Genomic DNA, 13,642 nt, shown 5'->3' on the forward strand with positions numbered 1-13,642 from the left:
AGCATTAAATTCCTGCTTTCTTCTGCACAAAGAAATAACTGTACCTTGGGACAATATGCCTTTTTTTTTTTTTTTGAGACAGGGTCTTGTTGCCCAGGCTAGTGTGCAGTGGCATAATCTTAGCTCATTGTAACCTCAAATTTCTGACCTTAAGTGATCCTCCAACCTTGGCCTCCCGAAGTGCTGGGATTACAGGCATGAACCACTGCACTTGGCCGGGACAATATGCTTAATGATGAGGAAAGACTTAGGATGAAAAGGAGCATGATCATGGGCCAGATCTGGCTGAGGAATGAGCTGCTGGTATGCTACACATTCTCAGTTCACGGGGAAAAGGCACTCCTTTAGGCTATGCCTAACACATTTAGGAAACCACTGTTTCAGTTGTGGGTTATTTTTAATTTGTGTCTCCTTTTTTATAATTCATTTACCACTGAAACTCTTACCAGATTAAAAGTGGCCTAATTACATGTGAAATACTCAGGACCTTTGGAAAATGTGCTTCCTTCAGTGGGTTCATATTTGCACAGTTCTAAAATAACTCACTTGGGTCCTGAATTCTGCCTTAATCAGTTAATCTGCTTTCCAGGATTTCCCTTCTGAGGGATTAACCTTTCATCTTACTGTGCTGTGAACATCGAACAGGTAGAAAGGAAGCCTTCCCTTGCCAAGGATAATTCTGCTGTTTTTTTGATAGCTGGTAGGGCACATTTACAGCTAATCAATAACATAGCATGTAGTAGAAGGGATTAGGAAACAATGTGAGTTGTGCTTCTACAATTTAAAATTAGTCATACTTTTCTTTAGAAATGTCTTTTTTTTTCCCCCTCTGAAATCAACCTCCAAGTTCTTGAGGGCAGGAGGGAGGTGCAGAAGAAATCTAAACTCAAGTGATACATTCAAATAGCCTCCAATCTGCAGAAACCCCACTCCAATAAATACTACAAGCGCTTGCATTGTGAACTTTCTTCAGCTGAAGTTGGTCCAGGTGTAACTTAACATATTTTAGCCTTAAACAGGGAGCTCTGTTTACTCTTTGTACCTAATCTGCATCAGTCTGGCAGTGAAATTTGGCAGATGTAGGGACATTGGATGGACACCCACACCAGACGAAGCCCATTCAGGTGCCCCTACTTCTGAGTGGCATCTTTGTGACTCAGCTCAGAGCCCACATATCCCAGCTCTTGAGCCATTTGTGTGTTCCCTTTGAACCTTTTCTATCTTCCCTGGAGTGCAGGGTGAATCCCTTTGTGTACTGATCATGCATATTCCACCTTTGTCACAGGAGGACTGTGTCCGGGGTCCAGCGATCCTTGTATGGAGAAGCCGTGTCCAGCGGACATGCAGTGTGTCGGTTATGAAGCCAGCAGGAGACCGTTCCTCTGCCAGTGTCCACCAGGGAAGCTCGGAGAGTGCTCAGGTACAGAGTGGAGTGGAATGATGCAGATCTAATTTCATATTCCTGAAACACTTGCCCTTGAGTAAATTACACCATCCAAGTCCTCCCAGAAAACGTTTCTTTATGCACGCAACATTTTCCTTTAGAATGGACCACAGCTAACATCCACACTCACATTTACTTAGGATTTATCACAGCTGCACCTTGTGCTAAGGGAACATGTAAAGACTATGGGCTTCTTACATAATGGAGAGACTACAACATGTGTTTTTTATCACGTCTCATGGCTGTTAAGGGTGTGAAATTACGGAAAATAAAAGGCTGTTGGTTGGGCAGAGGAATCTGAGGATCTGTGGCATGGCCTTTGATGCTCAGGGTGCTGCACAAATCCATAGCTGCAAAACCAAGATCCACAGAAGGCATAGCTAAGCCAATCCTGTTGACCTTGCTTAGAGTCAGCCCCATCTGGTGAACCAAGTAAGCAGACTCCCTGCTGGAAATGTTTAACTAACTTCATGTTCCAGCAGAAGAGATGCTCACCTCTGCATCTTAAGGAAAGAAAAAAAAATCAGTATTTAAGTTATTTTAATCTAAATGATCCTGTTTCTGATCTTCATTCAATTTCTATACTTCATTTGATTTGCATATTCTCTGCCACTTCTTTACTCAGAAAAGAATATTTTTCATTTTGGGTACCCATAGAATCCTCTTTAGGTATATTTAAAATATAGGCACATTGATAACAATTTTGGAATCCAATAAATAGTTGGAATAAAAAAAATAACCATGCCTAGTATGTGCACAGAACTTTGCAAGCATTAAGTTCTAGAAATTCAGCCTTTGCAAAGAGAAGCACTGTTCCTAAAAGTAGAAACCAAAGCTCCTTCTTAGCTGATTTCAAGAATGCAGCTGCAATTAAGTAAAGGGACCACCTGGATGCTTACCTAAGTCATGTAAGGCTTAGAATTAGAGGAAAATTATGCTGTCCCCTGTTTCTACATATGCACTGTGCACATAGCAGGTGGATCGGTAGGGGGATCATAAAGACAAATCTTCTAAGTTCTGGAGTCACTTCCTGCTGACTTTTCTCCTTTCTATCTAGAAAACTTCTGGTTGTCTATAATTATTGTCCATTTGATCTATTTCCACACATTCCACGTTTCACCCCAGCAAGGCAGCTTTTCAGCCATTATTTTTCTTGTTAAAACATAAAGTTGAAGGCAATTTAAAAAAAAAGAGTAAACTCAGAATTGAACAATCGAGTTGGACAAAATTCAAGGGGAGCCTCGAAATTAATGGCCAGAAAGTGAAAGTGTGACCACATGAATTTCCTTTATATCAGTTACCTTTTTGCAACATTAATACAAATGACATACATTAGCTATTAGGCATTAGGATACTTGGGGAACATGGATATCATTTGGAAATGGTTTTGTTTTCTTTGTTTCATGGAGCTGAAAGTTCTTGAATGCCTAAGTGATTGGGGGTTGGGGGAGGAATGAAGGGGTATCTTTTAATAATGCTCATTTTAGAAAGTGGGAGTTGGAAATTTAGTAACATTAAGAAAATCCAAGTTGTGGAATTTACCAAGTGGCTCTTGGCATGAGGCAAGTAAGACGATTTGGTGGCTGACTGGTTAATAATTTTTTCATTCCGAAATTAGAGTGTGATGTGAAATGGAAAACTGGTTTTTAATCAAAAGTGATTTCTCCTCAATGCCTTCATTGACTTCTCATGCATGGTCTTTAATCATCTTGGTTGGTGGTTGTTGGGTGATTTCATGTGTCTCTGTTCCTTTCTGGATGTTAAAAATATATATGTCTTCTCATAACGGTCTTTTCAGGGCACACTTCTCTCAGCTTTGCTGGAAACAGTTACATCAAATATCGGCTTTCTGAAAATAGCAAAGAAGAGGATTTTAAACTAGCTCTGCGTCTTCGAACACTGCAAAGCAATGGGATTATAATGTACACCAGAGCAAATCCCTGCATAATTCTGAAGGTAATTAAAATGGGTTATCTTTTTCTGCAGTCAGTTCTCATGTTAGTGTTTTGGCTCTTGGATTGGGGAACGGCTGAAATCATTTTGTCTTTTAAGTTCAGAAGACCAGAAGCAGACTTCTGGGCAAAGGGGAGCAGCAGCAGAACTGGGAAGGGAGCCAACATCCCATTTCCTTTTGAACATTCAGCTTCAAAATTGGCTCTTGGTACATGGGGCATCTCTCTTGAGAGCGGGTTCAAGGGCTGGCTTCCTTTGAGCTGTAATCGCTCAACAGTTCATTAGAATGTGTCTCCTAATCAATTCCACAACAGGGGTGGTCCTTTAAAAGGATTGGCTGTATCCTTTTCTACCACATGGGTCTATCCCCACTGACTTTTGAAGGCAATTTCTGTTCTTGCTCAGGGAGGAAATTGGAGACAGGGGGTATGGGATATTTCATATGTCCTATCATGACCCAAGTAGCCCAATTTTTCTGTCATTTCCTAGCCTCAGAAACGCTCCTAAAGCAGCCAGATTTATTTTAGAGCAAGTCTGACATCTATATTCAGCTCAAGGATTCTGGTGCCTTCGTGAAAACAACAATAATAATGGTAATGGGCCAGGTGTGGTGGCTCACACCTGTAATCCCAACACTTTGGGAAACTGAGGCAGGTGCATCACATGAGGTCAGGAGTTCGAGACCAGCCTGGCCAACATGGTGAAACCCTGTCTCTACTAAAAATACAAAAATTTGCTAGGCATGGTGGTCGGCACCTATAATCCCAGCTACTTGGGAGGCTGAGGCCACTGCACAGTAATCTGGGTGACAGAGTGAGACTCTGTCTCAAAACAAACAAACAAACAAACAAAAACAAGCAAACAATATAATAATAACAGCTTTTTGTATATCATTTATTTTTATTATACAGCTAATAGGATAAGTTTGTTTTATGTTATCCCCATTTGATCAAGAGGAGGACAGTGGTTCAGAGAGGTTATTTACCCAAAGTTGCACATCTAATAAGTGATGAGGCCTGGATCCCACACTCTAGTCTCTCTCACTCCATGCCATTAATCTCCATACTATCCCTCACTCTCTATGTTGCTACTACAACTCATTTATTAAAAATCACATTCTGGACATCTGTAGACCAGATTCAGCCTTCTAGTATGGAGGAAAGAAGGCAGGAGAAGGAGGGAAACGTGTTTCATCTCATGCTGTTCTCACCAGGTTGCTATGTCAGCCTGTCGTAAATGCTCTTCAGAAACATTCAGAGTCTGTCCAGTGGAAAATGCCCTTTCACATGGAAATGGCAAGAAATCTTTTTCTTCCCAAGGTTTCAGCTTGAAGGGTACATGGTAGACCTTTCCAGTTTCTGCCCTTTGATTGTTTGATATGTCAGATCCAAGCTGATTAGGTGGCCCAGGCTTTAGTTCTAAAGGCACGTGAGGAAGGAGAGAAATAGAGAACATTAAATGCCAGTGAGCTTCTCTTAATGATCACATAGGGCTTTACTTACCCACATCTGGTATTGCCAGGTATTACTTGATGGCCATAGTTGAGTAAGCAGGGAGTCGAAGTTTAAAAGTTGGTTACTTTTGTAAGCAGTCTCCCACTATCCTTATTCATTCAACTCAGAATTCTAATTTAAGATCTGGAAAGGAAAGCAATATTTTTAAAAGAAAATAAGAAAAGTACTTTGGATGCACAGTTTTAGAGAATGATGCATTCAAATCAGATATTCATGGTGAAAGAAGAAAAACTCAAAAACCTAAGCCCTGCCTTTATTTTCTTCTGGCCCCGGAAGCAGCCTGCCTTGGGTCAGTAGATCATTTTCTAAATAGCCCTAAGAGTTGAGGTTTTGTATAATTGCTGGGAAAGTGTTCTGAGCATTCAGAGCTACCAGCTCTTAGGGCTCTGCGTGGGCCCCACTGACCTTTCTCTCCCCTCATTCATGCTCTAACAGGGCTGGTGGTTGAAAATAGTTTCTGTTAGTAAATCTCTTATAGAGCACTAAATTTGAGAGAGAACAAAAATATTGAACCTGAATGGCTTGATCCTAAAATGGAGCTTGTGATTTGACACTTCACTGGCAAAAGTCTAAAATGTGCAGATCCCTGAGGATAGGAAAGAAGAAGAATTAAGCCTTTTAGGCAGCTCCAGCTCCTAAGGTATATTGCATTTCATGAAACAAGCATGTTTCTGAAAGTTGTGTAAATTGAATCTCGGTAAATGGAATTCTAATAAACTAGAGATGGATGCTATTTGAAGGAACCCTTCCATTAATCCCTTTGTGATGTGAATAATCACTCCCAATCTGTCTGTTCTATAAGTTTGCTTTTCATACGTTGGGTTTGCCCAAAGCAGGACACAGCTGTACTAAACTATTGCAGTTATTCTCCTACAGTCGCCAGGAATATCCACTAAGGGGATTTGAATCTGTTTGCTTAACATTTTCAGCCTCATGCAAGATTTAATTTCCTTGGCTTTAGGTACAGTATGTGCCTTGCACTTTGGTTCAACAACTAAGCTGAAATGCTTTGTTTAAATTGCACCTCTTGGTTGTTTATATTTTTCCGGTCAGAGCACATTCTCTAAGTACTTAAAGTACTCAGTGGGGTGAAGGGCGCCCCTTACAGACAATTAAAGAATTGCACAGAGACCTCAAGAATTGAAAATGCTCACGGACAAAGAATATCAGTGTCTCTCAGCAATAATAAAAGGCACTCATTCTTCTGTTTACCATTGATACCCTATCTTCTTCCAAAAGAAATTCAAGGCTTACCATAAGCATACAAATGCAATAAAATTAAAGTACCATTAAGATGAAAATACAAGGTTAAGAGCCAACCAGTGAAGTTGGGTAGAGTAGAATATCATTATGAGAAAATCTAGACCGAGGTGAACTACTTCAGTAGAGCCCAAACCTAATTGAGGTTCCTGGCAGCCAAAGCAACAATGAAAATGGTCAGATAGGTTCTGTGACTCTCCTCACACCTATAAAAGAAACATGGCATTCTTTTTCAAAAGGTGATCTGGAAAAGATTTTTTAAAAAGAAGAAGAAAGAAACATGTCAAATCACCAGAAGAGATGTAAGGAGAAATCAGCAGAACACTTTATCTCTATATCAGTCTTTCATCTCCAGTATCATGGCAAAAACACAAGGAGAATATGGTTGTTAATCTGTAACTATCACATGTTTTATTTTGGGTGGAAGTTATAAATGATTCATTGCTACATTCTGATGATTCTCAGATATGGCTAGCTTCAGACCCCTAAACTGAAAGGAAGATAGGGAAAGCTCATTTGGTTTGTAAAACAGCCCACTTGGCATGGCCAGATCTTTCCAATATAGATCAAAAGAGTAACAAGGAAGCTCCCTACAAGATTTGAGAGTTTCAGTGATCTATTTAAGAATGTCCCAAAAAATAAGTTAACATTAATAATTACATTTTGTAATAATAATAAAATACCTAAGAGTTTACAAAGTACTTTCACATACAGGTAATTTCAACTCTCATTCCCCTTGCATGTAGATATGAGTGTCTACTTTTTTTTGCCTGTGAGGAAACTGAGGCTCAGAGAAAATTGCATGACTTGCTCAAAGTGACAGCTAGTCAATATCACTTTGGGTCTGGGCCTATGAAAGAGGAGAGCAAGTTGGGAGTTAGATATCTCTTGATAAACTACAGGAGTTTATCAAAAGAAGAAATTCAGAGGACTAGGATGATTATGCATTCATTTACTCATTTAAAATACTTAATGTATACCAAATGGCTATTAATGGCAGACTTAAAAATAGGTTTTTGTATTTTTGTTTGTGGATTTTTTTTGTTTTCTGAGATGAGATCTCACCATGTTCCCTGGGCTGGTCTCAAACTGATCACTTGATCCTCCTGCCTCAGCCTCCCAAGTAGCTAGGACTACAGGCACATGCTACTGTGCCCAACTCAGGAAAAACATAAAAAGTTTTTAAAACATCCCCTATTCAAATAATATTGAATAATCCTCTTACAAGTTCCATGATTATTATGCATTTGCTATAACCACACACCAAGGATCTGAAGCAGTAAGACTTCATGCCATAATTTACACTTTTTACTCGAAATCCTACTTTCCTGCAAAAGTAGGAATTCTTAGAACTCTCATTTCTTGTCTTCCAAGCCCCAAGCTACTAAAAATCCAGGGGAAAGCACATCACTGATTTCAAATGATCCTGAGAATCTAAATATTTTATAACATTCTGGCAACCCTCTCTCAATTATGTATTTCATTGAACAAATTACCTAGCTACACCCCTAACCCTAGCAAATTGTTTCAGTATCGTTGCTATAGACTTTTCTTACAGTTTCATGCACACCTCAATTTCTATTAAAATAGCTTCTCCTCTGATTTGAGAAAGCTTCATTCTCTTAAAGAATATCCTTAAAACTAGGTGAACCCTACTCTGAAGACAGAGAAGAATTAAATATGATCAGAATATATTTCCCAGTGTAAGAGAACATAGACATGAAAAGACAAAGTGTTCTTTTCTCTCTCTGGAAAATATACCTGTGCAATAGCAAAAGATTATTAACTTTTCACAAGGTAACTTTTGGCATCAGTGTTCTAGTTTGTCATATAAACAAAGCTGGTAATTTCAACCTCCTAGGATTTTGACAATCCAAATGATTTTTGTTTGTAAAAGGCTGAGAATCATGTAGGCGTCTGGCTTCCTTCATTCAGCAATGTTACTGCTGTTATTTTTGCAACAAAAATAAAAATAAAAAGCAAGCTTAACCGTGCTGTGTTAGTATGAGATAATTTTATGTTCCTCAGTTATAGAACTCTGATATATTTGAGTAAATCGGAATCCTGTCACTTCTCCCTGGTGAATATGTAACTTGGTGATTATTCAAAGAGGTAGGAGGTTGGGGTGAGAGAGGAGAATGAACCAAGTAATATGTTAATTGAACATCTTTTTACAAAAACTTAGATAAATTGCACTCTCACCACCAATTTTTCATAATAGACTGAGGACACCAGTTTGTAGCCACAGAGTTAAAAACAGCAGGTGGACTGTGCCAGAAGAAGATACTCCCCAAAGTCACATTTGATGATTTATTACTTACATTAAAATACAAATATGGAAATTATCCAGGAGTTGCCATAAAGCAAGTATTCTGGTATGATTTACAATATCTATTCATTCAATTTTGTGGAACTGAATAAAATGACAAAGATGATAGCATAAGATTACACGTGAGGCTGGTTGCGGTGGCCCACACCTGTAATCCCAGCACTTTGAGAGGCCTAGGCGGGCAGATCACATGGTCAGGAGATCAAGACCATCCTGGCCAACCTGGTGAAACCTTGTCTCTACTGAAAATACAAAAAAATTAGCTGGGCGTGGTGGCGCTTGCCTGTAATCCCAGCTACTCGGGAGGCTGAGGCAGGAGAATTCCTTGAACCAGGGAGTTGGATGTTGCAGTGAGCCGAGATCGTGCCACTGCATTCCAGCCTGGTGACACAGTGAGACTCCATCTAAAAAAGAAGAAGAAGAAAGAAAGATTACATCTGAAAGCTGTCAGAAAAGAACATAAACATTTGTCTTCAGTCTTTTTACATTTGCACATTTACATGACAGAGCACAGTATGTATGTTCTTACTGTGTATGATGTGGCTAACCATTCTGCAGTGGACACAGTAGCCTTGTAAAATAAGCCATAGCAGTTATCTCTGCTCTCCAGACCCAAACCCAGAGGGGCCAGACCATTCTCTCCGAGGTACCTGAGTGGTACATGACAAAGCCTGAATTTGATTCAGCATTCCAAAATTCCCACACCTCTGTCTGCTTCTTAAAGCCCCCTGCCTTCTAGATACACATGTTTATGTGGCATGACCTATGAAATTTTATACAGGATGAAGAACATGGAGCTATAAACGCAGAAATGAGAGTCCCTAAGAATTCAGTTGTCTATACTGAAGCATAAAGAAATATGCCACCTGTGAGAATGAGAGGAGCTCTGATAATCCCGAATAGGTCTATTATGAGTTAAACACGTTTCACAAGGACTGCTTCAGTATGTTTCTGTGAATTCATTTTCTCTGTACCTCCTTGGCTGTTTGTGACCTGGAAGCTCTGTGTTGTCCTGCCATTTCCTTTCCTTTCCTTTTTGTTTTCTTTCCTCACAAGTGTCCATTCTCTGCACAGAACTATGAATGCCAACAGACTAGTGTTCGTTGCATGACTCAGACGCTGGCCTCCACAAGGTCCTCTTGCTGAGTCATAGACATAGGCCAGAAAAGAAGCTTTTATTTCACAATTTTTGGCTGTGAATCCCTTCATGACCAAATGTACACTTGGCTAGACAGGGGTGCAGCCCTCATTCCCTGGATCCCAAAGCCACCTTGCATTTCTGAGAAATGTAGAACAAGGTGGACGACACAGGGGATTCAAAGACCTGTTTCCTTTGCAGCAGTTGAGCCTGGGGCTCCATGGAGGGCCAATCCCAGCAAGGATCCTCCATAGCACATGCTTTCTTCCTGTGTGTGATGTCTCCTGGGATTAGCCTCCTGGGCGCAGTGATGCCCTTGCTACACCAGTGCACTCACAGCAGCAGGCTGGTCTCTGTTTTCGCACCCCAAACCATGGCTGGGAGCATTCATGAGGGCCAGGTGTCACAAGCGATCCAGATATTCTAAGCAAATGGCCAAGCCCTGAGCACCTTGGAAGATAACTTTTACCTAAACCATGAGCATCATCCTAACGGACTATTTTAAGAATATGCTAGTGTTTAATGTAGAGCAGCTTTTAAATCTTTAATGTATACAAAGCTGAGAACTAGGAAATTTTTCATTTCTACCAGGCCTCTTTCTTTTCCCTGTGGAGCACTCATATAAATGTATTCAAGGAACATATATGTATTTGTGTGATTATTTGATTAGGCCATCTACCCTACTAGACTGTCAGCCACATTAGGGCACAGATGATAACTCTATTCACTCAGATGATCTCCTTGGCACTTAGTACACTGCTTAGCATATAGTAGATGTTCAATAAATGCTAATGAGTTCCCCGAAATCATTCCTGTGGTGGTAATGACTAAGAAGGGTGCAGAGAATAAACAGACCCCTAAACCAGATATTGCTGGGAATTTTAAAAGGTAAAGACCCAAGGAGTAGAAACATTCTTAAATATAATTGTGCATATATGAAGGTGTGCCCACATTACTAATCACAAGATTTGTGAAATATAAGGCATGCATTTTCATGGCAGGTAGGGGGAGGCACAGTGGTTAAAAATCAAACCACAACAGATTTATGAGTAGAGCAAAAGTCATGTCCACATTCCAGCCTTCTTGTGAAGCCCCGGGCCGGCCAGGAGCAGGGTGTAGGGAACATATTCCCAGTTGCATGTTGAAAAGTGCTGCACTGTTCCTTCCCCACGCAGATTGTGGATGGCAAGCTGTGGTTCCAGCTGGACTGCGGCAGCGGCCCTGGAATCTTGGGCATCTCGGGCCGTGCTGTCAACGACGGGAGCTGGCACTCGGTCTTCCTGGAGCTCAACCGCAATTTCACGAGCCTGTCCCTGGATGACAGCTACGTGGAGCGGCGCCGGGCGCCCCTCTACTTCCAGACGCTGAGCACTGAGAGTAGCATCTACTTCGGCGCCCTGGTGCAAGCGGATAACATCCGCAGCCTGACTGACACGCGGGTCACGCAGGTGCTCAGCGGCTTCCAGGGCTGCCTGGACTCGGTGATACTGAATAACAACGAGCTGCCGCTGCAGAACAAGCGCAGCAGCTTCGCGGAGGTGGTGGGCCTGACGGAGCTGAAGCTGGGCTGCGTGCTCTATCCCGACGCGTGCGAGCGCAGCCCGTGCCAGCACGGGGGCAGCTGCACTGGCCTGCCGTCCGGGGGTGAGTGTGGCTACGCAGTGGGCACTGGCCTGGGGGTTTGAGGGGAGCGTGAATGAACTGCAGGGGGATCCCTGCCCTCCCAACGCAGGGACTCTACTAGAGAGGAATATTCACACCCAAGATGCTCGCCAACCTTCTTAATCTGCTTTAGGGAAGTCTCAGCTTTTGATAATTACAGGAGTGTCCAGTTTTGCCAATCGTTTGCAGCTTCCCATAGGTGCAGTGCAGTGGCACAGGATCCCAGAGAGGCCCTTAACTCTGCCCACTCCCCTGTCCAACCCCTGGTCTTTCAAGCCAGAGGAGGTTGGGCGAATAGAACCCCCTTTTAAATAGGCCCTCATGAGCTACCTGCATGTCACTGCAGAATGATAGTAGCACTCTGAGTTATGATGCCCACGCACATGTAATTGCTGACCAGAGGTAGACATACAACCTTACTAGAAGCTAAAGCTTACTAGAAGCTGTCCCCCAGGAATAGGAGATCTTGGAACATAATTTTGCAATGTGTATATTAAAAATAAGTCTAGTTACAGCTTTACAAAGGAGTAGAAAGTCAAGAATAAGGAGAAGGAAATTTACATAAAATCTCAGGACAAATAAGCAGGCAATGAAGTCATGATCTTTAATATTTTTTCCCACAAAGTACATCATGAAGAAGAAAAGGGAGAGTAGGCATAAAAAAAAGAAAAAGATTTATAGAGAGTTTCTTTTGTTTGAGGGAAAAGCCAAGATTATTTAAGTCCTGGGAGTCTAGAGATGAAAGAATCCCTGACTTTACCAAGATGGAGTGTCTGTGTTAATGTAAACTAGGTCAGACATGCTCCCGGTTGAAGGCTTGCCACCTCGCAACAGCCCAACCACTGATTCCACTTCAGCCCCTTTGCAGAGTCACTCAGCAGTCGTGTCATTAGCAAATTTAAATCTTCCTCACAAATCACTTGGAGATTCTGCTGTGCACATTACCATCTAATGTTCGTGAAATCCAACTCCAAATTTAGAATCCATTTTATTATTAGAATGTTATAAACTGTCCATGAAATGATGCACTGTCGAAATACACCAAAGTTGTTTAGACTTGCATATGTTACTACCACAATGAGGGCCAAGTACCCAGGGGGGAAATTTCTGTCGTCTCAATTTAAGAAATCTATTTGCTGTTTTTACTGTCTCAGCAGTATATGTAAATAAAGGGTTGTTATGGTGCCATAATTCCCAAATGATGGGCAGTAACTATACTTCAGTGGTTCTATAAACCAGCCCATTATGACAAGTCGTGGCCAGTTTTTCACCAGGCAAAACAATTCTGCTAGTGTGAGCCATCCACAATATATAAAAGGAGCATGTAATTAAATTGGGTTGAAATAGAACACCACTCCATGTCAAATGCTGGGTACATAGCCACAAATTGTAACATACTTTTAACGATGGCAGGACGTTGTTTTTGCTGGCAGGGCTATGGGCTTCCACAATGGATTATCTTTAAAATAATAATAATAATCACTGTATGAGGGAAAGAGACTAGGGAATCTTGCTTTGCAGTGTGCATTTTAATTTTTTAAAAAATGTCATGAAATCCTTTAGCTAAGTATTCAGTGGAAGTATGTTAATTAAATGGCTATGACCCACATGGGGAATAGCACTTTTCTCTATTTTTAAATCTCTTCATTTAACCATATTTCAGCACTGATGACCCACTTGCCATATACTTTTCATATGACCTAGAGAACTTGTCTTGCCCTCCCTAGGGCCCCAGCCTTGCCTATAGAGCACACTCTCCCATCTACCTCTTTGTCTTCCTGTTCCCTTCTTCCTTCTGTGATTGGGCATTGGATCCGGATTCTACAACAGGTATTCTTTCTTCCAAGGAGAAATAGCCTCTTTTCAGTTCAAGTTTCTCTTTTGTCTTGGGGGACTTATGTTTTCCTAAAATGAAGATAGTATCTTTCCTCACCTTCATCTACACAGTTCCCTTCTCACAGGCCTACTACCTCTGTTCTCTGTTCTGTTGAGGGAGCCCTGCAGGAGCATCCCGCACCAAGGCTACTCCCAAGCCTAGCCAATGGGTTCTTATCTCAGTAGACACCCGGACATGTCCTAGGTGGGGGAATTTGGGACTCTCATGCACAGCAGTGCTCGGCCCAAAGCTAGCAAACTCCTTGCCACTCACCAGGAGATCCAAGAAATCCAGGACTTCTGTTGCTTTCCTGGGGAGCCAAGGGCACGAGATTCCTCTTCTGATGTGTGAGGAGGTATTTACCTCTTCCTGGCTATAGGGATGAAGCCTTGGCTTCTAAGAAAAGCAGAAAGAGAACCCATTTTCTTGCCCCTATTATCTATATCAATAGTATATCAATAGAGGA

At 41.5% G+C, this 13,642-nt stretch overlaps 1 protein-coding gene across 3 annotated transcripts in view; it reads left to right on the plus strand.

The window, feature by feature from the left end:
- FAT3 (FAT atypical cadherin 3) overlaps positions 1-13,642 on the plus strand; it is a 679,936-nt gene that overhangs the window by 639,576 nt on the left and 26,718 nt on the right. For all 3 annotated transcript variants that reach the window (XM_032167143.2, XM_032761586.2, XM_058446444.1), the window contains exons 20-22: positions 1,286-1,420; positions 3,243-3,400; positions 10,814-11,282. In XM_032167143.2, coding sequence (XP_032023034.1) covers positions 1,286-1,420; positions 3,243-3,400; positions 10,814-11,282 — 762 coding nt within the window. The remainder of the gene's footprint in view (positions 1-1,285; positions 1,421-3,242; positions 3,401-10,813; positions 11,283-13,642) is intronic.

The sequence above is a fragment of the Hylobates moloch genome, unplaced genomic scaffold (genome assembly GCF_009828535.3).
Source record: "Hylobates moloch isolate HMO894 unplaced genomic scaffold, HMol_V3 SCAFFOLD_11, whole genome shotgun sequence".
Lineage (NCBI taxonomy): Eukaryota > Metazoa > Chordata > Mammalia > Primates > Hylobatidae > Hylobates > Hylobates moloch.